Source organism: Cololabis saira, chromosome 1, assembly GCF_033807715.1.
Source record: "Cololabis saira isolate AMF1-May2022 chromosome 1, fColSai1.1, whole genome shotgun sequence".
In the NCBI taxonomy this organism is placed as follows: domain Eukaryota; kingdom Metazoa; phylum Chordata; class Actinopteri; order Beloniformes; family Belonidae; genus Cololabis; species Cololabis saira.
Window position 1 is genome coordinate 7,823,374 of NC_084587.1, and position 23,790 is coordinate 7,847,163.

Sequence of the window (23,790 nt, forward strand, 5' to 3'; positions counted from 1 at the left end):
TTCTTCTTTTTTTGCTTTTTTTCTAATTTTTTTCTTCTTTTTTTCCTTTTTTTCTCTTTTTTTCCCTTTTTAAACTCAACATTTCAACTTTTTTCTCGACATTTCGACTTTTTTCTCGAAATTGTACTTCAACATTAATCTCGACATTTTGACTTTTTTCTCGAAATTTTGACTTTTTTCTCGACATTTCAACTTTTGCCTTAATTCTAAAGCTTATACAAGACTTTTCCTTTTTTGCGGCTCCAGACATATTTGTTTTTTGTGTTTTTGGTCCAATATGGCTCTTTCAACATTTTGGGTTGCCGACCCCTGCCCTAGAGGGTTTTTTGGACCTCCTTGCATATATGCTGTCTATTGTTTTTTTATGGTAATTGTATTACCGACTTTTCAATATGTGCTAAATAAATTAATTAATTAAAAAAAAAAAAAATCCCACTCAGATTATAAGATTCTGTGTGATTTTAGGTCCAAACGTTTGTCAAAATGGAGGAAAAAAAATCTAAGTTCACACATTTAAGTTTGTGCAGAAAAGCAAAGATACCAAACAAGTCAAAGTAAACGATCTTAGAGGTGAAATATAGAGCTAAATTCAAAAGTAGGGGTTAAAGATCACCTACTGTATTCTAGACTTATTCGACTACAAAGTTCCAAACTTTCCAGAGGTTCGTGGTTAACTCTTAACTCAGATCCGCCACCTTCTTCTGCAGGGTGTGCCTGTTTTATAATCTGTGTTATATCTTATATCTGCCCACTTTATAGATTAAAAACTGAAACTATGGCAACGGGGAGGCCAGAAACTCTGATTTGGGTTTGGGTAGGTGGTCTGGTGGGAGTGACCCCACCCCCCAAACCCCCACCCTGAAAAAGAAGCAGGTATAGATAACTCTCGGTTGGATGGTAAAACCATTTTTTCCTGGGGACAAAATTAGGACTTCTGTTCATTCATTGATTCATTTTGTAGGAGCTCATCCGAGCGAGACATTACCGGAGCAAACTTTTTATTTTGAGTGACTCAAGCATTAATCTAATTTTCAGGATGCCACCATGCATACAGAAACAGAACACGGTGCTGCACAGAGACTCTCTTTAATCCAAAGCGAAATGTCTGCCTTTGAGAAAAGAAAAAAAAAACAGATGAATGAAACATAAGGACTCGATGAGAGAAAAGTAAAAAAAAAAGGCTGCGATTGTAAGCGCAAGTCTGCCTGAACTAAAGTTCATCAGAAGGTCTGAGGGATGAGGAATCAGCAGAATCAGGCGTCAGCGGTTGTTGCTATGGTTACCTGAGAGTGCCGAGGAGCCGCCGCGACTCGAGAAGGGAGGAGCCTGGAAGGCGTAGACGACGTCGCTCTCGGCAACGGCGGTCAAGTCGTCGTCATCCCAGAAGGAGCGTTGAAACCCGGTGGAGTAGAGCTCCGTGAGGACGACCTGGACGCAGAGGGGGCAACGTGAGGACCAGCCACTTCTGCTGCCTCAGGTCAGCACAGAACAAAACCAACCAAACAGGAACTCATAAAGCATAAAAAGGCACCACAATATACTGTAATGTTTACATTTATTTGTCTTTATATCTTTATATATTATATATCCATAGGGCTGGGCGATATGGCCTTTTATTAATATCTCGATATTTTTAGGCCATTTCACGATACACGATATATATCTCGATATTTTGCCTTAGCCTTGAATTAACACTTTGATGCATACAATCACACCAGTATGGTGATTCTATATCTACATTAAAACATTCTTGTTCATACTACATTAATATATGCTCATTTTAAACTTTCAAATAAGTCAAATTTACCAAAACTGTATTTATTAAAGTTACTAAGCAGTGAGTGGCATAAACATAAAAAGTGTGATTTCAAAACAGAAAGTGTACGTTGCATCTCTGACTCCCCGTCTGAAGAACATCTGCTAAGAACATGTTCCGGTCCTGGTTTTACCAGGATGACGTGGTTTTACCAGGTTTTTACCAGGTTTTACCAGGTTTTACCTGGTTTTACCAGGATGAGCTGCTCTGAGCAGGAGGGGCCTTTACAGCAGCTTTATATTAAGACTAATTGTAGGTGTAGAGACTACAATGTTTCATCCTCTCCTCCTTTAATTTGCATCACTTTCACTTACTTTTAAAAATATGACGTCATATAGTCTTGTTTGACTTTGTTTGGATGATAGTGAATGATTTCATGTGGTCACATTTAAGCAACACTAGGTGACGTTTCTCAGTTCTGGAAGAGAAAAGCCTGAATTATGGTTCCGCGTTAAAACGACGCAGAACCTACGGCGTAGGGTACGCGGCGACGCGCACTTACGCCATAGGCTCTGCGTTGGTGTAACGCGGAACCATAAATCAGCCTAAAGGCTCGACTGCGCGTGTCGCACTGAGCGGCTCCTCGGCTCGGAGAGAGCCGTTCGCGTCGTGCAAGGAGAAAACATCCCTCCCGTCTTTACTGAACCAGTTAGCTTTGAAAAGAGTCCGTCGCGCGTAGCAACCGCGCAGATGAGCTCACGGCGCAAACTAGGGCTGGGCGATTATACGATCTCGATTTGTGATCGCGATCAAATTAAGTTCGATCACGGTGATCAGCTGTGGGTCTACTTTCTCGATCACGTGCAAAACATGCTGCAGCAAAGTGCACGACAACCAATCACAACCCGCTTTCCTGGCACCGCGCTGTCTGCATTAATTGATCATGCATGATATGCCGCGGCAAGTTGCATGACCATAGGCAGTAAAGTAGTCACATCTGCCTCCCCTGCACCGGTGGGAGCAAGCGTGACCAGAGAGAATAAAACTACAAGACAACAACCGCAGGCTAGCGTTAGCTTAGCTTCGAGCCGACCGGGACTCACGGTTAGCGGTTATTTATTTATTTATTTATTTATTTATTTATTTATTTATTTATTTATTTATTTCGCCGGACAACTTCTTCCGAGCGTACAGGAGGAGGGTGTGATGGATTCACAAAATGCCCTTCGTGATGGATGTATTGTGTATTCGAACCGCACTCATTAAAGTTGTGATTCGCTCTGCTTGTACCACAAATTACTCATCACCGCCGACTTCAGAAACTCCGCGGCCCCGACATGGGTGTGTGCGTGCGTGCGTGCGTGTGTGCGCGCTCAGCGGAGTGATTGTGTCGGAGCGCGGAGGCAACAAGCAGAGCTCAGCATGATGACGCCGTAGGCTCTGCGTTGGTGCAACGCGGGACCATAAATCAGCCTTAAGTCCCTTTAGGCTAATACTGTGAGAAATAACCTCTCATAATAGCGGTACTACAGTTAATAAATGTAATAAAACTGCCGTTTCTGCTGGCTACTGAGTCCTGTAAGTGGCGAGTGAGTTTTAACTCCTTAATTACCAACCAGCGTCAGAGTCACGCACAGTAAACAAACTGTGATGTTAGAGAGCCACCTGTTGGTCAATTTAAGCAACCGCATCGCCAGCTGCTTGACAGTGGCTCAACTCATTAGTTTACTGTTTTTGTTTTTAATAATGTCATTGCAATTTTATCTATGCAATTGTGAAAAAATGGCAAAATAAATGAAAAACTGTGAACAACCGCATTCCGTAGGCTATTCGGTACTCGGTATTCAGCCAAGTCTTTAAATTTTATTCTGCTTCAGTTTCGGCCTCAAATTTTCATTTTGGTGCATCCCTAGTTTTTTCGGTGGGTACCACTGGTAGCATTCTGGATTCTTGTTAAAACATGCTATTTGCTTTATTTGTTAATAAAAAAACAACTAATCTCTGGTTTCTTTCTATTTTATTCCAGAAGGGAGGGGGGGATCTTCTGATTTAAAAAAATCGTGATTAAAAATCGAGATCATTCAATATGGGAAAAAAAATCGTGATCACTTTTTTTGCCATATCGCCCAGCCCTAGCGCAAACAGGCGAGTTTGGGAAAGTTAAAGCGGGGAAGTGAGCGGCGGTCCCGGACAGCAGCGCTGACAGCAGCAGCTGGTCGGGGGCCAATGATAATGCACACACGACAGCACGTGACTGACATGTGTGACAGGGTGCGCTTGTTTTATGTCTCAGAGAAGGAGAGAGGAGACGAGAGAGTGAGAAAAGCCTGTAATTTAACGCCCGCGGCTAAAAGCAAATTTATATTCGAATATGCACGATAGAGTCATTTTGTACATCGCACAGAGTAGCCGAGATACATCGCCTATACTCGATATATCGCCCAGCCCTACATCCATCCATCATCCGCCGCTTATCTGTTCCCGGGTCGCGGGGGCAGCAGTCTCAACAGTGATGCCCAGACTTCCTTCACCCCAGACACTTCCTCCAGCTCTTCCTCCATCTCTTCCTCCAGACATTTCCTCCAGCACTTCCCAGGCCAGTCGAGAGACAGTCTCTCCAGCGTGTCCTGGGTCTTCCCCGGGGTCTTCTCCCGGAGGGACATGCCTGGAACTCCTCCCTAGGGAGGAGGGACATGCCTGGAACACCTCCCTAGGGAGGAGGGACATGCCTGGAACACCTCCCTAGGAACACCTTCCTAGGGATTGACTCCTCTCAATGTGAAGGAGTAGCGGCTCGACTCCGAGCTCCTCCCGGGTGACCGAACTCCTCACCCTATCTCTAAGGGAGCGTCCAGCCACCCTGTGGAGGAAACTCATCTCTAAGGGAGCGTCCAGCCACCCTGCGGAGGAAACTCATCTCGGCCGCTTGTATCCACGATCTTGTCCTTTCGGTCACCTCCCAAAGTTCATGACCATAGGTGAGGGTAGGGGCGTAGATTGGCCGGTAAATCGAGAGCTTCGCCTTTCGACTCAGCTCCTTCTTCACCACGACGGTCTGGTACAACTGGATGGCTGTACACTGCCTTAGAGATACAGTAGGGTGAGGAGTTCGGTCACTCGGGAAGAGCCAGCGTCAGCTGAGGTTGCTTGGGCATCTCTATTGGACAGGGACTAGGGAGGTGTTCCAGGCATGTCCCTCCGGGAGGAGACCCCGGGGAAGACCCAGGACACGCTGGAGAGACTATGTCTATCGGCTGGCCTGGGAACGCCTCGGACTCCCCCCGGAAGAGCTGGAGGAAGAGCTGGAGGAAGTGTCTGGGGTGAAGGAAGTCTGGGCGGATAAGCAGCGGAAAATGGATGGATGGATGGATGGATGGATGGATGGATGGATGGATGGATGGATGGATGGATGGATGGACGGACGGACGGACATTTAAAAAATAAAAATTGAATGTGAAAGTAAAACACATTCGTCTGTGCATCCATTTCCTGCAAAACTTGGCACAATTCACCAATCAATCACGGTGATGAAGATTTGTTACAAAACGATGATCAAAAAGTCTGTTTAAGTGACAATATATTAGGGGTGGGACGATACGGGTAAGTCCCAATTCGATACTTTGGCGATATGTGGCCCAGGATATCGATAATATCACGATATTTTCGATATTCGATATATCGATATATCGATATATCGGTAAGAGCGATATATCACGATATATGGGACTAAAAAAGAAAAAATACCTATAAAAAGGAAAACGTCTGTAGTTATGCATTTATTCAATGCCAAAACTTCATACAAGAAAGTGCATTTGTATATTTCCTCACTGTCTCCTAGGCTTGTAAATGTAAACACTGTACAGCTGGACAAATTAAAGTGCATGAACATTAATAACATGTTTTATATAAACCAGGACAGTGCACTGCTTTGTAATAATTAAATACATTAAATAATAATTTCACAAATATAATTATTGTGAAATAACTAAGAAATAAATAACTCAAATAGGCTTAACAATATCCCTTCTTTTCCAATATCCTTTTAGCCTGTCTAATTTATTCTGTCACCACACACACATATTGCCATGAAGCATCAGGCATTTTTCACTCATGTCATGACAAACTGTATCCGATAACAGAAGAAACCAAACAAGCTATAATAAATATAAATAATATGAACTTCATTGAACTAATATAACATTTTGAAATTTAAGCTGAACTATCCAAAGCACTGAACACTGGTTTTGCACGGGTGGGCGTGTGTCTGAGTGTGTATGAGAGTGTCCGTGTCCGTGTGTAACGTGACTGGTGATTCAATGATCTGCAAGTTTTTCCAGCACACGGTTGACTGGACACGGAAGGATACGAGCGAGGATCACTTACAGAGTGAAAAGCATAAACGTCATAACACAAAAAGACTGACGATCATTTACTTTAACGGCGTCTGTGGAATAATTTTGTATTACAGTACGAGCCGCTCTCCTCTCATGGAGAGCGAGCGGAGCGGGGTCCGTTTCTTAACGCAGCTGGTTGTCTGTGCGAGCGGACATTAACGCACATGGAAGTTTAAACACCGGCTCAAACAGCAAGTTTTCCAGCATTAACAGTGTTGCTCAGCCCGCTGTCTGTACGGAGTAAACTGTGGTTCTGTATTTTCTGAGCTGGTTTCTCAGGCGGCATGTTTGTTTTGCTCACGAGGGCAGCGGGGGCGGGCGGGGCAGAGCTTGAACAATAGTGCGGTGACAACCGCGTAAACCATTAAGTGTGTTGTAATAAAATATCGATATTAGCCGACAGTATATCGATTATTTATTGAAACAGAGAGCACAACAATATATTGAAATATCGATTTTTTTTCCCACCCCTACAATATATTCAGTGGTACCCCTTTTCCACCAAACTGGTTGCATTGCTGGTTCTGGGTCAGTGCTGAGTTTGGAACCGGGCTTTCTGTTTTCACTAACAAAGTACTGACTCCGGGCCAGAAAACCCGGTTCCAAGGTAGCACCAACTCTTTGCTGGAACAGAGGAAAGAACCGCTTACGTAAGCAGAGGGGGTGGAGTTATTAAGACCAACGGCAATAGCAAGACTGGGAGACGGAGACATTTTCAAATAAGAATGAATCTGGATGCAGCAAAGCATCATGGGAGGAGGAGGAGACAACCTGTCTTTTAGAGATGTGTCCACGGAGGAGCTACGTGGACCAAGTCGTATCAGAGCAAATATGTTGTTGTTGCTTCAACTTTTGCGCCAATGCAAACCCAGCAACATAACTGACGTTTGCAGTGACGTAATGACGTAGCTCTTGAAAAAACAAACCAGTTATCAGCTGATTCGAAAGTTGAACAAGTTGTGAACCAGCACCAGTACTGGCCCAGAACTAGCCCTGAACCAGTTTGGTGGAAAAGGGTGTGGTCAAAAGTTAACCTTTTACAAGTATGTTGTGATGTTATGATCCAAAGTGGGTTAAACGTGGTGCAGACGATCAGTACACAATTTGATGGAAGCATAAAAAGAAAGAAATAAAGCAAACATCAAATGTCATCCATTTGGGGCTACAGAGGGCTATACGGCGCTAAGCAGCAACAGTGAGGACAGCTGGACATTAGCTGGGGTAGCTGCCAATCAAACAACCACAAACGTAAATATTAGGGGTGTAACGGTATTTGTATTCGTCCCGTCCCGTCACGGTACGGGGGTCACGGTTCGGTTCACGCAGTCATACGGCGAATACGTCTGACTGAGTTAAAAAAAAAAAAAAATCAATCATCGTTTTTTTTCCCCCTTATAAATATCAACAGTCACGTTCCATTACAGACCTAAATGTGTGCTAGTCTGTGCATATCAATAAATATATGTGCAATTCATATATCATCATAAATTGTAGGCTATAATAACGATAAAATGTTCTAATTCTTAATTTACAACTGTCCTGAACGCAACAGGGCCGTGTGCCAACGCGGATTGGCTGTAAAGCCTGATTTATGGTTCTGCGTTAAATCGACGCAGAGCATACGCCCTAGGGTACGGCGCAGTCTACGGCGAGGTTATGCGGCGACGTGCAACCTTCGCCGTAGGCGCTGCGTTGGTGTAACGCGGTACCATAAATCAGCCTTAACAGTCACAGTGAAGGAGATTAGCGCTAAAGTTTAAAAGAGAACTAAATTTGTACAAAGTTTTGAATGTTACCCCGTTTTCCACGTTACCTGGATTATTTTGGGTTATGGAAGAGTCAACTACCGTTGGTGAGTGAGTGTAACCTTCATAAATAATTTATTTATCAGTTTCTTGACCAGCTGCCTATTTTAATGAGCTTGTGTTGTTGTGAACGAGACCGCCGAGTCTATTCTCTGTTATAGAGCTCAGAAATTATGTTATAGACCGCTGTGTCTATATCTATCTAAATAGACTGTGTAATTTAGACCAGTTATGTTTTTTTTGTATTTAAATTGTATCAAAGAATGAACTGAGTCAGTCCGTGACTACCTGAGTTTTCAGAGCCATGTGATTGACAGCTGTCAGGCCTGTGTGTGTGTGTGTGTGTGTGTGTGTGTGTGTGTGTGTGCGTGTGCGTGTGTGTTCTTCTGAACAAGTTTGTGACTTTACTCTGCTTTCTGCAGCATAGGCCTATAGGCTTGGCTCAATAAAAGTGAGAATGAATGTAGTTTGATGGGTAGGATGATGTTGTTGAACGTTAAAATGACTATCATAAGGCCCATGGAGAATGCTCCGCCCCCAGACGGCTCTGCCCATATGCAGCAGTAGAGGAGCCCGGGTTCAAGTATTTATTAAAAGTGCTCAAGCCTCGTTACAATGTCCCATCCCGCGCTCACATAAACCAGTCCGTGGTAAAATTAAAAACACTAATGCACAAGTTAAATGTTTTATTCTATTTATTTTACACTTTAATAAGAGATGCTTTTTAGTTTTGTAGCCAATTGAACAAACTTTAACTTTCAAATGCTATGATCAAAATAAAGGAAGAAAAAACTCGTCTTATACATTTGGGACTTTTTGTATTTTTTTTCCGTTGTACCGAACCCGTACCGAACCGTGACCCCTGTACCGAGGTACGTACCGAACCGTGACTTGTGTGTACCGTGACACCCCTAGTAAATATAAATACATTTGTTGCTTCTTATTATGTTACTTGGAACAAAAAATAAATAAATCACTCCCTTACATTTGTCAAGGATGTGAAATCCGACTGTAAATATGAGTATTTCTGCTGCGAAGTTCAACGTTTTAACACGGTGATCATAGGATATGGACTCTATTTTGGAGCCACCCCCTTGTGGTCGCTTGAGGAACTGCAACATCTCTTTCCTCTGTAGTGACAAATACTCGCACAGCCATCAGAAACCAGGCCTCCATCCGTATCCCACCTATTTCCTCCATCTTGTCTCCACTGAAGACGAGACGGAGGACAAGCTGACATATTTTGTGGGAATTCCCTGAACTGTGTGACACAACCATCGCAGCATCGGAGCGGAGCAGAGCCCTGATGCGCATCACAACACAGACAGATTCAGGGCGCTCTTCTTCATCTTTCCTGCTGGCAACATTCAAACCTGGAGCCTCCTGCCTCCCAGCAGCAGTGTTGTAAGTCTGAGGTTATTAAAACTGGATATTTCTGCTCTGCGACCCGAGTACTGAATCCATCAGCAACGGTAGTATGAGTCCCAGTTGTTTGTTGTTGAAGGATCATTCGTTTGTGTTCCAACCAGCACACTAAATCAGCGGTACTAAACCTTAGACCCATGCAGTAAAAATTAGCTCTTATTATTCTGAGTATAACTAATTAGCGAGCGTCGAACCGGACCACTGAAACCTCTCAGGTGTCTGTATTTTGGGATCGTTTTCCTGCTCTAACTTGGTTGGATACGGGTCCCGACGTCAGGCGTTAGATAACTAATTATGTAGCGCTGCAAGCAACCATCTTCCAACATCTAGTCAACGTTACTTTACTGTAATTAGACGTCAACGTCAGGTTTTTAGCGTAAAGCCAATTTTCAAATCTGTATCATCATCCATTTGTAATCAAATGTTGGAAGTACAACGTTGTTCCAACCTCACAGTAACTTTAGCTCAGACTTTTAGTAGACTGAAACTTGACACGACTAAAAGGAGAATGAACGTGACTAAAACTAATAAAAACTAAAATGATAGCTTGACCCAAAGACTAAACTAAAACTAAAATTGAAACAGGCTGACAGAAACAACCCTATCACCAAGACGTAAATCTTTACATATAAAAAGAAGATTAGTGGTGTCAAATAAAATGAGCTTTTCGACTTCTAAACAAGTTCAAATCTCCTCTAAAACCCTCTGGATTATTTACTGCAGCCTCCACAGGTTCCTGTGTTGTGGAGGCACGAGCTGGGCTTTTATTTTGAAAATCCACCAGCTTCTCCATGAAATTCTAGTGTCTGACTTCAGCGCAATCCCCTGAATGTAAAGAGGCTCAGCGAGTAACGGACGGCCGGCCCTGGTAGCCCCGTCCTCATGCATCGTCTTTTTTTATAATATATAATTTTATTTATTATTGAGCAATAATAACACATCACATGAATATAGACGCAAAAGGATTACAATCCTCATTTTTATATTTTAACACCCCTGCCCTCCCATCCCCTGAACAGGTTGGACACCTAACCAACAGAATTGTCAAATTGAATGAAAAAAAAAACAAAAACAAATAAAACAACATAGACCAATGATGAATAGAGCAAGTTAACATGCACATAAATAAAAAGGAGAATATGGCATATCAACATTGGAGCAGTGAACTGAACAAAACACGATTCACATGGATTTAATCACACCTCAAATACCAGTGTAAGTGGCTGCTATCTATGCGGTATCTAACGGGGCACAATTCTAAGTTTACTGACATACAGTAACACCAGATCCCAGACAGAGAAGCATTTGTCCCTGGACCCCCTGAGAGTATATTTTATCTTCTCCAACTGTATGAATTGCATCAGATCACCAAACCATAAAGATACTTTGGATGGATTTTTTGACTTCCAATTCCGTCTTGTCATCTTCTTGTCCGTTATTGTGTCCGTTATTAAGCCTGATTTAAGGTTCTGCGTTAAACCAATGTAGAGCCTACGCCGTTCCGTCGTGAATCCTTCGGACTTCTCCGTCACTCCATTTCGCCGCGGTGCAGTACCCCCCCAGAGAACTAGTTGATACTTTGTTTAGCTTCCGGCTTTTCCAACTATTGTGCAAAAAACCAAAACACCCCCCCAAAAAAAATCTCACACCCACACGAAGAAAAGAGCGTTGAAGGTTCACTACTGCTTCACGAACCAGAACGGGAAATGCGTTGCTACCAAGTGAACCAATCACAGCCCTCTCTGCATTGGGTCTACGCGTCGCCTCGCGTAGTTAATTTTTTTGGGAGGTGCAGGTCAGGCTACGGCGTAGGCTACGGAGAGACTCCCGCGTAGCCGCGTACCATAATTGAGCCTTTAGATGCAGAACGGATCACATTTTGTGGCAAATTAATGCCAAGACCGTTGAAATCTCTCTTACCTGCTCGGCAGAGATGTTGCCCTCCGCCGCCACCATGGCCCTCAGACAGGACACGGCCCCGAACAGCGGCACGGCGAGCCCCACGCGCAGGTAGCGCTGGCCCTTGGAGCTGAACACCAACGTCACGCACAGCGGCCTGCAGGGCAGAGCGGGAGGAGGAAGAAACTGAGACGATGGGAGGCATCTCTCGCACGTACAGCAACACAAAAGGAGATTAACCACAGATTTGATTCCCCACGTTTTCATTACCACACACTCCAACTGCAGGCTGTCGGTTACAGATTCATTTGCGCAGGTATGCGAGTGTGTAATGTGGCAGCAGATGCTCGTATGCGGCAGCTGGGAGCTGCCACCAAACCAAAGAGAGATTGATGTAGCTTTGCAGAACAAACAGAACAAACATCCAGGTAGTTGAGGAGAGTTTGAGCTCAGCTCCACGGCAACGAAACAAAACGGCATTCTGTTTGAGCCGTTCTGTGTGTAATAAGTTCGGGGGAAATTATTTTCTCTGATGAAAATCTAATTTGATGAACACAAACCGGCAATTTTTCTGCATCTGACTGAGCAGATGAAGCGATTGAGCAGTTTTTCAGGGACTGCAGGTGATTAGATTTATGCAGGACTGGACGGGTGAGAACGGAGCCAGCAGCAGGACGACGGCCCCCCGGGTCGCTGCTGCAAACCCAGACTTTACTCTTTAAATCACTGCAATCTTAGCACCTCTTTGTTTTTGTTTGTTTGAACAAGTTGTTTTTACTAATACTGTTCATAATCATGATTTTGGGGTGGGGCTTTTCCGTTATGAGTTGTTTGTTTGTTTTTGTCTCTCTTTTCTTTTTTGTATATTGTTGATACTGATATTAATTTAAAAATGGGTATATTTATATCAGTGTATATAGGTGTGAGGATGTGTTCTTATTTATATTCATAATACATTTGTGTTTGTATATGTATGTATATATATATATATATATATATATATATATATATATATATATATATATATATACTGTATATACAGAACCGCCTGGGAGATTTGCGAGGCCCTGTGCGAAATGGCTAGGGGGGGGGGCTCACGCAAAATTTTTGGGTTTTTCGGGTCGGATCGGGTGTCTATATGCGCAATTTGAACTCTCCAATTAGCAAAATACTGGATACCTTCCCCTGCCTCATCATCATCTTGGCTTGCCTCAACGCGGGGCCCCACGGCTGCTTGAGACCCGGTCGGATCGGTGATTTTTGTAACAAATTTATCAAACGAGCCTTTCGGAGAGGCATTAAACTCTTCCATTTTCTTTAGTTTTTTTCTTTTTTCATTCCCTGATGGAAATTTCCTGAATCTGTCTCGTTCTCTCGACATTGTGTGACAGTTTGTTCCAACTCCACCGTCTGGATCAGAGCAGCTTGTGTCTGCGCTTGGTCTGACGCAGTGATATGCACAGACTAGTACACATTTAGGTCTGTAATGGAACGTGACTGTTGATATTTATAAGGGAAAAAAGGAAAAAAAAAAAAATCTGAAAAAAAAAGAGAAAAAAAACGGCCCATAGCGCGAGGCCCCGTGTATATATGTGTGTATATATATATATATATATATATATATATATATATATATATATATATATATATATATATATATATATATATATATATATAGATAGAGAGAGAGAGAGAGAGAGAGAGAGAGAGAGAGAGAGAGAGAGAGATGTGTGTGTGTGTATGTCATATCCAAAAAGTGCATGTGTATGTGTGTGTGTGTGTGTGTGTGTGTGTGTGTGTGTGTGTGTGTGTGTGTGTGTGTGTGTGTGTGTGTGTGTGTGTGTGTGTGTGTGTGTGTGTATATGTGTTATATATGTATATATAGATATCTTTTGTTTTTTGTATAGAAATTAAATACATTTTGATCATAATGAAATATAGTTTAGGGGTTAAGATTAAATGTTTTTTATTTTTACATTTATTATTGATTATTATTGTTTTGCTTTGTATTCACTACTGTTTCATGTTCAAACTAAAAATTTCAATTCAATTCAATTCGATAACACTAGAGAGTCCAGTAATGATCTGCTTATATTGACTCGTTCAAAAACAAATGCCTTACAACGTTCTTTTATCTACAGGTCAATGTCTCTCTGGAATTATCTACCTCAGTATCTCCGCTGTATTTACAGTAAATCAATTTTTAAGAGGAAACTTAAATTCTATTTAAGACAGTAATTTCATCTGTTTGGTGTGTTATGGATATGATTTGTTTTAGATTATGGGTTTGTATATTATCTATTGTATGTCTTGTTTTGGCTTTTATGTTTTGATTTTTGTTTTGTGTGCTTTTTAATTGTGATTGTACTGTATGTGTTGTGGACCCCAGGAAGACTAGCTGGCTGCTATGGCACCAGCTAATGGGGATCCTTAATAAATAAATAAATAAATAAATAAATAAATAAATAAACCTCCGGTGGAAAAACGAGGGATGGGAACGATGAAGCAGATGTGCCGAGCGACTGATGGCGGCACAGCTGGATGAAAGTGGCCCGTCGGGCGGTTTAGATCAGGAGCAGATATCAACGAGGAAGCTTGAGAAAAAAAGACAAAGAAAACCAGAACAGGGAGGAGGAGAAGAAAAAAGGTGAGGCGTTTCATTTAGGATGAAGGCGCCGTAATCGCTGACACCTCCACCTCCCATTTCCCATCATGCATTATTCAGGCGAGTAATGTCTCGCGGAGGATCAGAGCAGCTGTTTCGTTCACGTTTGCCTCGAGACGAGGCGCAGAAATGCGACATGAAACGGGAAGTAGAGACGCCGTCCCACCAAGCTGACGCTCTTTTGCAGCTTTGTGACCCCCTGCTGCTTCAAAGCCTGCTTGGTCTTTAATAAACAACAAGCTCTCGCGTGTTCCCACATCAGCTCGCGGAGACGCACCGACCCGCACAGCTGGAAGGAACTACAGATGCTCCTTAAACTCGTTGTGCCCCGGAGCCTCGGTGCAGGGGGCAAATGCCATCTAAGAACATGAGGCAGCTACTCTCGAAGGTCGGGGGGGGGGGGGGATCACAGCCGGAGTACTCCAGGTCTTCTGGGGTGTGTCAATCACAGCCCCCGGGTCTGGCACTCAGAAGGCGCGCCGATTTTTCCCAGTGGCCAGCCGCGGTACTGCAACAAAAAATCCCATGGGGCCCAGAAAGCTTTTTTCCCATAGACCGCAATAGTAAAAGAGAAGCCTCTAAAACTGTTCACAGGACACCTCCAGCTGTAATCACCGGCTATTACTAATCTTTGTATTCTATATTTTTAAGTCATGGACTTTATATCCGTCAAAAATGTTTAATAACGGCCAGAAAAGTCAAAGAAAAGTCTCTTTCTGGGCGTGACGTCACGGCTGACATCACAGCCGTGTCCGTGCATTCCACGGATGTATTATATTAATATATATTATGTAATTATATTAATACATTAATAATATATGTAATACTATACATGTAATAATATACATTAATTAATATATTATATTAATACATATTATATTAATATTCGCGTCATTGCCCCGGGGCATGATGGGAGGCCCCAGAGCATCATGGGAGGTGACTCAACTGCACATGCTCTATGGGCCCGTGTATGCGGAAGTAAACCCGGAAGTAATTGCATTGAAAATGAATGGGCGGCCATTTTCAATCTCCCATCCAGTTTTATAATAGATCCATGGTCAATCACCACAATGTCTAGGTCAGGGGTCGGCAACCCGTGGCTCCAGAGCCGCATGCGGCTCTTTAGCGCCGCCCTAGTGGTTCCCGGAGCTTTTTCAAAAATGTTTGACCTTTTTTTCTTATTTTTTGCTTTTTTACTCTTTTTTTTCTTTCCTTTTTCTTTCCTTTTTAATCTCGACATTTCGACTTTTCTCGACATTTCGACTTTTTTCTCGAAATATTTACTTTTTTCTCGACATTTCGACTTTTTTCTCGAAATATTTACTTTTTTCTCGACATTTCGACTTTTTTCTCGACATTTCGGCTTTTTTCTCAAAATTTTTACTATTTCCTCGACATTTTGACTTTTTTCTCAACATTTCGAATTTTCTCAAAATTTCAACTTTTTTCTCGACATTTCGACTTTTTTCTCGACATTTCGCCTTTCACCATTTGCCTTCATTCTAAGGCTTTTCATTTTTTACGGCTCCAGACATATTTGTTTTTTGTGTTTTTGGTCCAATACGGCTCTTTCAACATTTTGGGTTGCCGATCCCTGGTCTAGATGGTTAGCCATCGGCAGATCTGGATCTGGACGGGCCAATCACATACAACCTTTGCTTAATTTATTCTCACACATTCTTCAGCTACTTGCAGGGGCAGACGTACCATTAGGCCAAACTAGGCGGTTACCTAGGGCCCCAAGTTCCTGGGGGGCCCCGTAAAATCCTCATACACTCATGGTTGATACAGTTATTACTTATTTGCGCGTATTAGTTATATTTATGAATAAAATCCTCTCGCTAAAATGCCAGCAGAATGTATTATCTGTGTGTCGGGACCCCCCCCCTTCAGTGTCCACTACATCGGATCAGTGCATCTTACTGCACATGTGCAGAACGAATCCAAGAAAACGGTGCCATAAAGTAATCGGGAAGAGAAAACACCTCAGAGGTACTGAAAAGAGGAGGAAGAAGGAAGAAAATGAAACATTTACGTCGATTACTATCGTTATTTAGTGAAATCAGTGGGCAGCAGTGGTTTAGGAAGTGAAGCGGTTGTCCAATAATCAATGGTTTGGAGGTTCGAATCCTGCTTTCTCACTTCCTGGTATTCTATCAGAGAATGGTATTATGTTTTTTCATTTCAGAGGACCCTATGCTTGCCTTCGCTGACTACTAGGTTGTAACATTCCAGGTACGCCATACCTGTGTGTATCTTACACACCGTTGGCATTTACTAGATTACCTTGGAGTCATATTTGCACAGCTAAACCCTAAAGGTTTTCCTTTTAAGGGGTAAACTTAAGAAGCTGAGATCTGTAACGGGGGGAAAACTTCCTGGAACCGTTCGTATACAGTGACGGACCAGGTAGGATCCACTGAGTTAGCGAGCTATAGCCCCTCATACCACCTGGTGGCAGCAGTGCACCACTCTGGCTGCTAATCTGCCAGTGAAGAAAAGAAGAAGATGAAGAAGGAAGATGGAAGAGTGAAGTTGGCACATAAGGAGGTGAGATGTTTCTGTTTGCATAAACCGCAACAGCGTCAATAAACCAGACGAGACTAGTCGTACTCGAAAAGGACGTTGGGAAGTCGGAGCATTGTCCAGCAGTTTTTTGGGGATATGTTCTGGCGCCAAAGAGGTTCATGAAAGGTCTCGTCGAGGGGTTCCACCTCGTGTTGGCGTAATGTCTCGTAACGGACCTCACGGCTCCTCCTTCCAGGGTGGTTCCCCCTCTTTTGGTCTCTTCTTTATTGGGTTTCTGCTTCCTGAGACATTCACTTGGCAGGTCATCACTGAAGCGGATATAGTTCTGGATCTGTACATCTTTCCTGGCTCACTAGCCTACAGTCTTCACAATGACAGACTTGAGGTGAAACCCCTGCATGCATCATGGGTAACTCCGTTATCTTGACATCAGTGGCTTCGATCTCCTCCTGTGGTCGGTTTATCGTACCAGCAGGATATCTGATTACCGACAGGACAAACTGTTAGGTTTTTACTCTCATCCAGCTCTGGAGGATCGTCCGTTCTCTCCGTAGTCGCTAGCTCGTGTCCGACTTCCTTCCAGCATCCTCGTAGTCGGCATAAATTATGACCTTGATCTTGAGAGGATTCTGCATCTCATAGTGCACATGATTTTAAAGACAGGCCACTTTCTCCTCAAGGTACAAAAAAGGATTGAAGATCTAAGTTGTGTTCCCAAATAAATGCATTGAATTGGTGTTTTGTGAGAGAGCTGCTCCGGCTGGAGAAGCTCTGGAGGAAACTCTTGCTCGCTGCTATCTTTTCTCTCCGGCATTATCAGCAGCACCCAAACCTTGATGCCCTGCCGGCAGCCAGACTCTGCTGCCTCTCAGGGGGCTTCAGCCTTATCAGGCATGCAGTGAGGATACTGCTACAGCGATGGGAGGGGGGATATATATATATATGTGTGGAGCTGGTAGACTTTTCCTCCCTGCTGGACTGAAGCAGCTGCAGGAAACGAGCGCGAAAAAGCGAAAAAGATCCGGTGACTCGAGGTTGAAGACGTGCTGGGAGGGTGTGGCGCGCTGGCATGTGTGGCTTTAAGATAAAAACACATGCAGGAAAACTGAGTAGCTGCTTGTAACGAAAAAATAAATAAACCAAACATTTTTTATTCATTTATTCATTGTTATTCAAGTTTTATCTGCAAACGGAGATAAAAAAAGGGGGGGACACCCCGAGAGAAAAGCCCTCATGCCTGCAGATACACCGATAGCACACATGAGACTGGAGACACCAGCTCTCCACATCCATCCCTGACTGATCAAACCCTGACAGGTGAGGAGCTGATCATACCTGTCAAGTCTCCCGTTTTGGCCGGGAAACTACCGTCTTTCCCGCCGTCCTCCCGTCAGAGCCGTCTGGGAGATTTGCGAGGTCCTGTGTGAAATGGCCAGGGGGGCCCTCGCACGTGAGCGTAGCGAGTGCACGCAAAATTTTGGGGTTTTTCGGGTCGGACCGTGTGTCTATATGCGCAATTTTAACTCTCCAATTAGCAAAATACTGGATACCTTCCCCTGCCTCATCATCATCTCTTGCCTCAACGCGGGGCCCCATGGCTGCTTGAGAACCGGTCGGATTGGTGATTTTTGCAACAAATTTATCAAACGAACCTTTCAAAGAGGCATTAAACTCTTCCATTTTCTTTAGTTTTTTTCTTTTTTCATCCCCTGATGGAAATTTCCTGAATCTGTCTCGTTCTCTCGACATTGTGTGAGTTTGTTCCAACTCCACCGTCTGGATCAGAGCAGCTTGTGTCTGCGCTTGGTCTGATCAGTTGTGTTGAACAACAGACACGCGCATCATTTCACATATATTTATTGATATGCACAGACTAGTACACATTTAGGTCGGTAATGGAACGTGACTGTTGATATTTATAAGGGAAAAAAGGAAAAAAAAAGGAAAAAAAAAATTGAAGAAAAAAAAAAAAAAAAAACGCCCATAGCGCGAGGCCCCTTGGGGCGCGAGGCCCCTTGCGGTCGCACGGTTCGCACACCCCTTGCGGCGGCCCTGCCTCCCGTATTAGTATTTTCCCGTACATTTCCCATTTTTTTCCCAGAGAAATAACCCGGCAAAAAAAAAAAAAAGCATTTAATCGCAATTTACTTTTGCACTCCAAACAGTGCGGAACGTTTCTCATTGCACGAGTTCCCGGTATAAGTTACCCGTAATATTGATACACAGAACCCCCACACGAGAAACAACAATGGAAACTAAACCGCTGGGAAGTCGTTGCTGGTTCAGTGGGCGGAAAGTTTAGTTTTAAAAAACTACCGAGTGGAAACCTGGATAAAAGCACAGTTGTGTGCAAATTGCGCAAGAAAGAATTAGCCTATCACCGGAGCTCTTCCAGCCTCCGCTACCACCTCAATGCCAAACATGTTGCAGCTACTGTAGCACAGACGACGCTCCTAGTTCCAGCAGGCAGCGTCGCCACTTTATGTTAACACTAAGTTATCAAAATAAACACAATTTTGTTGTTTAAGCTCATTTATGTGTCAATTCAATGATTCAGTCATATACCAAAATCCATTTAAAGGAGCTTGAGGCCGGATTGTGGCAGGATTTATGAAAAAATCCGTATACATTTTAAGTTTTCTAGTAATAATGTCAGCTGAAGCGTTCCAAACCCAAAAGAATGAGCCCTCTAGTGTATATCTCCTTTGCCTTGAACAGGCTGTGTGCTGCAAAATGTGCTGCAATTCGGTCCCGAATTTCCCGCGCTGGGCTGCGGATGTGACGTCACATGACGCTGCATGTGCGTTCTCCCCATTCTCCCGTGCCGGCTTCACTGTTGGCTGCAGTACCCCCAACGGCCGTCGTGGTGAAGGGTGGCGCTAGAGAGTCTCATTTCTTAAAAGGAGCCTCAAGCTCCTTTAAATTGAAAAATGTTGCTTCTTGTGTCAAATATTGATATGCGATTAATTGCGATTAATTAATTACAAAGTCTCTAATTGATAAGATACATTTTTTTAATAGAGTCCCATCACTAATAATCATTTTCAAAAAACATTCCTGTGCCTCTCCAAACTGAATTCTTACTGGCCTTGTGAAAACTGCCACCTGCTGTAGCCTGGGGGGCAGTTCTCGCGAGGTTAGTGGCAACAACGAGGACAAACTTGGAACAACAAATCAGAGATGGATGATGTAACGAGAGAGAAGATATTTCTGCACAAAAAGCGAAGAGTTTGTGTTAATATCTCTAAAAATGGGAAACCAAATTTAATTTCCTGTGAGTAGATGAGCAGGACAGAAACATGCATCTGTGTCATCAGTCATTAATGCCAGAGAGCCACATGAGGGAAAATGACAAATGACAATGAAAATGAAAATGACAAAGAAAATGTAAATGTCTCACTTGAAGACAACCAATGTGTATATAAACTGAAAATATTTTAAAAAAAGTGCTTTAATTCCCTTTTGTGTTTTCATTTAGGTTCTATTATAGGAACTGCATACATAGGAAATACACAGTATTTCAGTGTCAACAAAGGTCGTCCGGCTATGAGCACATAATTGTAGTGTGTGAGTGGTTGACTGTCTTAAAATGTAAGATACTGGACCTCGGTTGGGCTGGTGGGACAGCGGCAGGAAAATGTCCCATATTTTTAAATCCAAAACTTGACAGGTATGCTGCTGGGTCCAACTGGAGGTCATGAGACTCAAACATGAACAATCAAGCCGTTACTTGTGCTGTCCAAAGAGTATGTGAAAAATGGCTAATCAAGCGAAGAATAACCGTCCCGATGGTTTCACCTGAGCTGCCGTGTTTGGCGTTTGCTTATACGTCACCTGGTTTGTCGCAGGGGGATGGGCAGGGAGATGCACAGGAACGGGTCAAAGGTGTTGCTCTGCTTAAGGCAATGAGGGCACGTCAGTGAAGACCTGGACGGAAACACACAAGTTGAGAAGTTGAGAAGACTCTTACATTGATAGTAAACTATCTGTGCCATAAATTCATCAAAATACCACATGGACCCAGTACAAAAAACCTAAATCATCAGTCAAGTGGTACAGAAACAAACGGACACAACAGGGGCCGCTTTTTCCCCAGAGCTGTCAAAGCCTTCACCCTCCTGCAGCCCAACTCAAACACAAACACTTCCTGAACCCCCCCACCCCCCCAACAGCAATACACAAACACCCACACCCAGTACTGGAGTTGAGGGGGGATGAGGGGGGATGGCATCCCCCCCTGAAATAAAAACGGTCAAAATCATCCCCCCTGTAAAACTGCCATCCCCCCTTTCCATCCCTTATGTGATTTCATCAATGAATGTGGTTTTACTGCTATTTCAACATTTAGAGTCATCACCAGAAAAATAACACCAGAAAAATAACTTATTTGACCATTTTCACCTGTTTCAAGTCAATTTTCACTTGAAATAAGTAGGAAGGAGGGATTCATCTTCTTATTACAAGCAAAGAAATCTTGTTCCACTGGCAGATTTTTCTACTTATTTCAAGTGAAAATCTACTTGAAACAGGTGAAAATTGTTGTTTTTTCCAGTGATGAGTCTTGTTTTAATTGTAATGAGATTTCTTTACTAAAATGAGACATTTTAACTAGAAATAAGACAAATATTCTTGTTAAGATTTTGAGTTTTTGCAGTAATCCATTTGACTTATCCTGTGAAGGACAGAGTCATATTGATAAGTTCAGAAAACTGTTTTTAATTGTTGTGTTTTGATGTATTTGATGTAAGCCCAGTGGATATTTAAAGCTTACAGAAGGCTGCATTTAACTGCTGCTATGTCATTCCTGCAGTATTTCTGCAGGTGTTTTGGTCAGTGCTATTATTTGTAATATATTATATTATATATTATTATATATATATATTTGTAATCAGCACAAATTATCTGTCCCCATATGATAAAATCCACCATCCCCCCTGATTTTTTTTTACAACTCGAGTACTGCCCACACCCCTCGAAGCCACACATGCACGTTTTCATTGTGTTTCAGAATATAATATTCTGCTGTAATTTTAAGTATTTGATTGTACAGTAATCCCTCGCTATAACGCGGTTCACCTTTCACGGTCTCGCTGCTTCGCGGATTTGTATTGTGCATCGTGTTCTGCATTCTGATGGGCTAAACAGTCTCCCCGCTTCTTCACTTCCTGTGTGTCAATAACGTTGGTCGCTTAGCAACAAGGCTGAGAACGGCCAATGAGCTTCAGCAGCAGCTCAAGAACGGGACCCTTTGATGAATCGTTCATTACAGTCTCAGATATAATCCATGGTGGCATGTCGTTTCATAAGAATCTTTTTGCACAGAAGAAAAAAGAGCGACAACAATGACCCATAACTATGTTCTTCTCTCGAAAATACAGTCCTGCACCGCAGGCTTTAGAAGAAAAAGACGCTACAGAGCGAGTCAGGATGCAGCCGCATCAGAAAGCAGTGAAATACGCGCCAGTCACAATTTGTCCTACTGTACTTTTTCATTTTCTCCCGTTCAAATCCACTTACCCGGGTCACGGTGGGGCGGGGCTGATCTCCGCAATTTGAAGCCTTGTATAATAATTTTTTAAAAAAAAGGTTGCTACTTTGCAGATTTCACTTATCACGGGTTCTTTTTGGAACGTAACCCCCGCGAAAACCAGGGATTACTGTATTTTAAAGTATTTTATTGTACTTTATTGTATAGTTGCTGTTCTTCTTTTCTTTTTATTTGCAAACAAGAGCTGCAATGTCAATTTCACTGAATTTGTTCAGCGACAATAAAGACATGTAATCTAATCTAAAAAGCCCCAAAAGGGGGCGGAGTCAGCAACCCCACTCAACCCCTCCCACTCTCATCTAGCTGCTGTGTAACAGGTGTTACACTTTTGCAGAGGTGTACAGTAACGAAGTAGATGTACTTCGTTACACTACTTAAGTAGTTCTTTTGAGGATTTTTTTTCTAATCAGGACTTTTACTTTTACTTCACTACATTTAAAAGTTAAAAATATACGTTTACTTCGTTACTTTGACATTTGCCACCTTGTTACTCGTTATAAATTAAAATAATCAAAGAATTATCTGGAATGCGCTGGTACGATAAGAACTACATACATTTAATGTGAGCTACTTTAACCCTTGTGGAAGGAAGGAAGGAAGGAAGGAAGGAAGGAAGGAAGGAAGGAAGGAAGGAAGGAAGGAAGGAAGGAAGGAAGGAAGGAAGGAAGGAAGGAAGGAAGGAAGGAAGGAAGGAAGGAAGGAAGGAAGGAAGGAAGGAAGGAAGGAAGGAAGGAAGGAAGGAAGGAAATAAAGAGGAAGGGAAGAAGGAAGGAGAGAGCAAGATGAAAGAAGAAGAAGAATTAGGTAATTTTGACCCAAAGACAGTACAAGGGTTAAGGCTTTTACTCAAGTAATTTTCTTATGGGTGACATTAACTTTTACCAGTCTTTTTCAGTTATGGTATTTCTAATTAGTTACTTTTTTTAAGTACTTTATACACCTCAGTAGTGTTGTGCCATCACCTGAAGCAGCGTGGACTTAGATGTGGACGCTGGATGACTCTACTCCGATGTGGATCTGTGATGTCACAGATTCCTGCAAACCCGAACAGCTCATTGGATAAAATATCTACAGTCTCTAGAAGCTGCAGACAAAGTGAGTTAAATCAAAGTTTTTCAAGTTTTCAAGTTGAGTAATTAACGCTCCACATCTAATGCGGAGGTCAAGGGTTGGTATTCCTGGCACACGTCGGCTCCTGAGCGCTAAAGCGGACCATCTGGGCTCTGGTGGGCTGCTGGGAAAAGAGCAGCAGAGCAGCAGAGGTGGAGTGCTGCTCAAAATGCTTGCTGAGAAACATCAGGCTGGGAGTCGGACATGGAGGCAGGAGAATATCCAGAGATGAAAAATGTGGACCGGAGAAAGAAAATAGGGTGAAGATAAAAAGGTCATTTTTAAATGCAGGGAAAAAAGCGGTGGACAAAACAAAGAACATATTTGACACTAAAATGAGAAGATGTAGACGTAACGTAGGCACGCGCAGAGACAGAGAGGGAGAGGCAGACCCGTCGCCAGACCTCAATCTTAAGGGGGGCATATCAACTGCATGGGGGGGCACCATTACTTCAGCCATATATTCGCGCAGCACTGATACACGTAACCATCACGTTGAACATAACCAACAGTAAATATGACCAGCTATATACCCTATATACAGTACTATATACCCTATATACCCCCCCCCCCCCCCTTTCCATCCCTTATGTCATTTCATCAATGAATGTGGTTTTACTGCTATTCAACATTTAGAGTCATCACCAGAAAAATAACAC

General features: G+C 42.9%; 1 protein-coding gene across 1 annotated transcript in view; it reads right to left on the bottom strand.

The window, feature by feature from the left end:
- usp43a (ubiquitin specific peptidase 43a) overlaps window positions 1-23,790 on the bottom strand; it is a 305,451-nt gene that overhangs the window by 178,020 nt on the left and 103,641 nt on the right. Inside the window, exons 5-7 of the mRNA XM_061733346.1 lie at window positions 20,308-20,400; window positions 11,301-11,436; window positions 1,284-1,428 (exon numbers count right to left, since the gene is read on the bottom strand). Of these exons, the coding sequence (XP_061589330.1) occupies window positions 1,284-1,428; window positions 11,301-11,436; window positions 20,308-20,400 (374 nt within the window). The remainder of the gene's footprint in view (window positions 1-1,283; window positions 1,429-11,300; window positions 11,437-20,307; window positions 20,401-23,790) is intronic.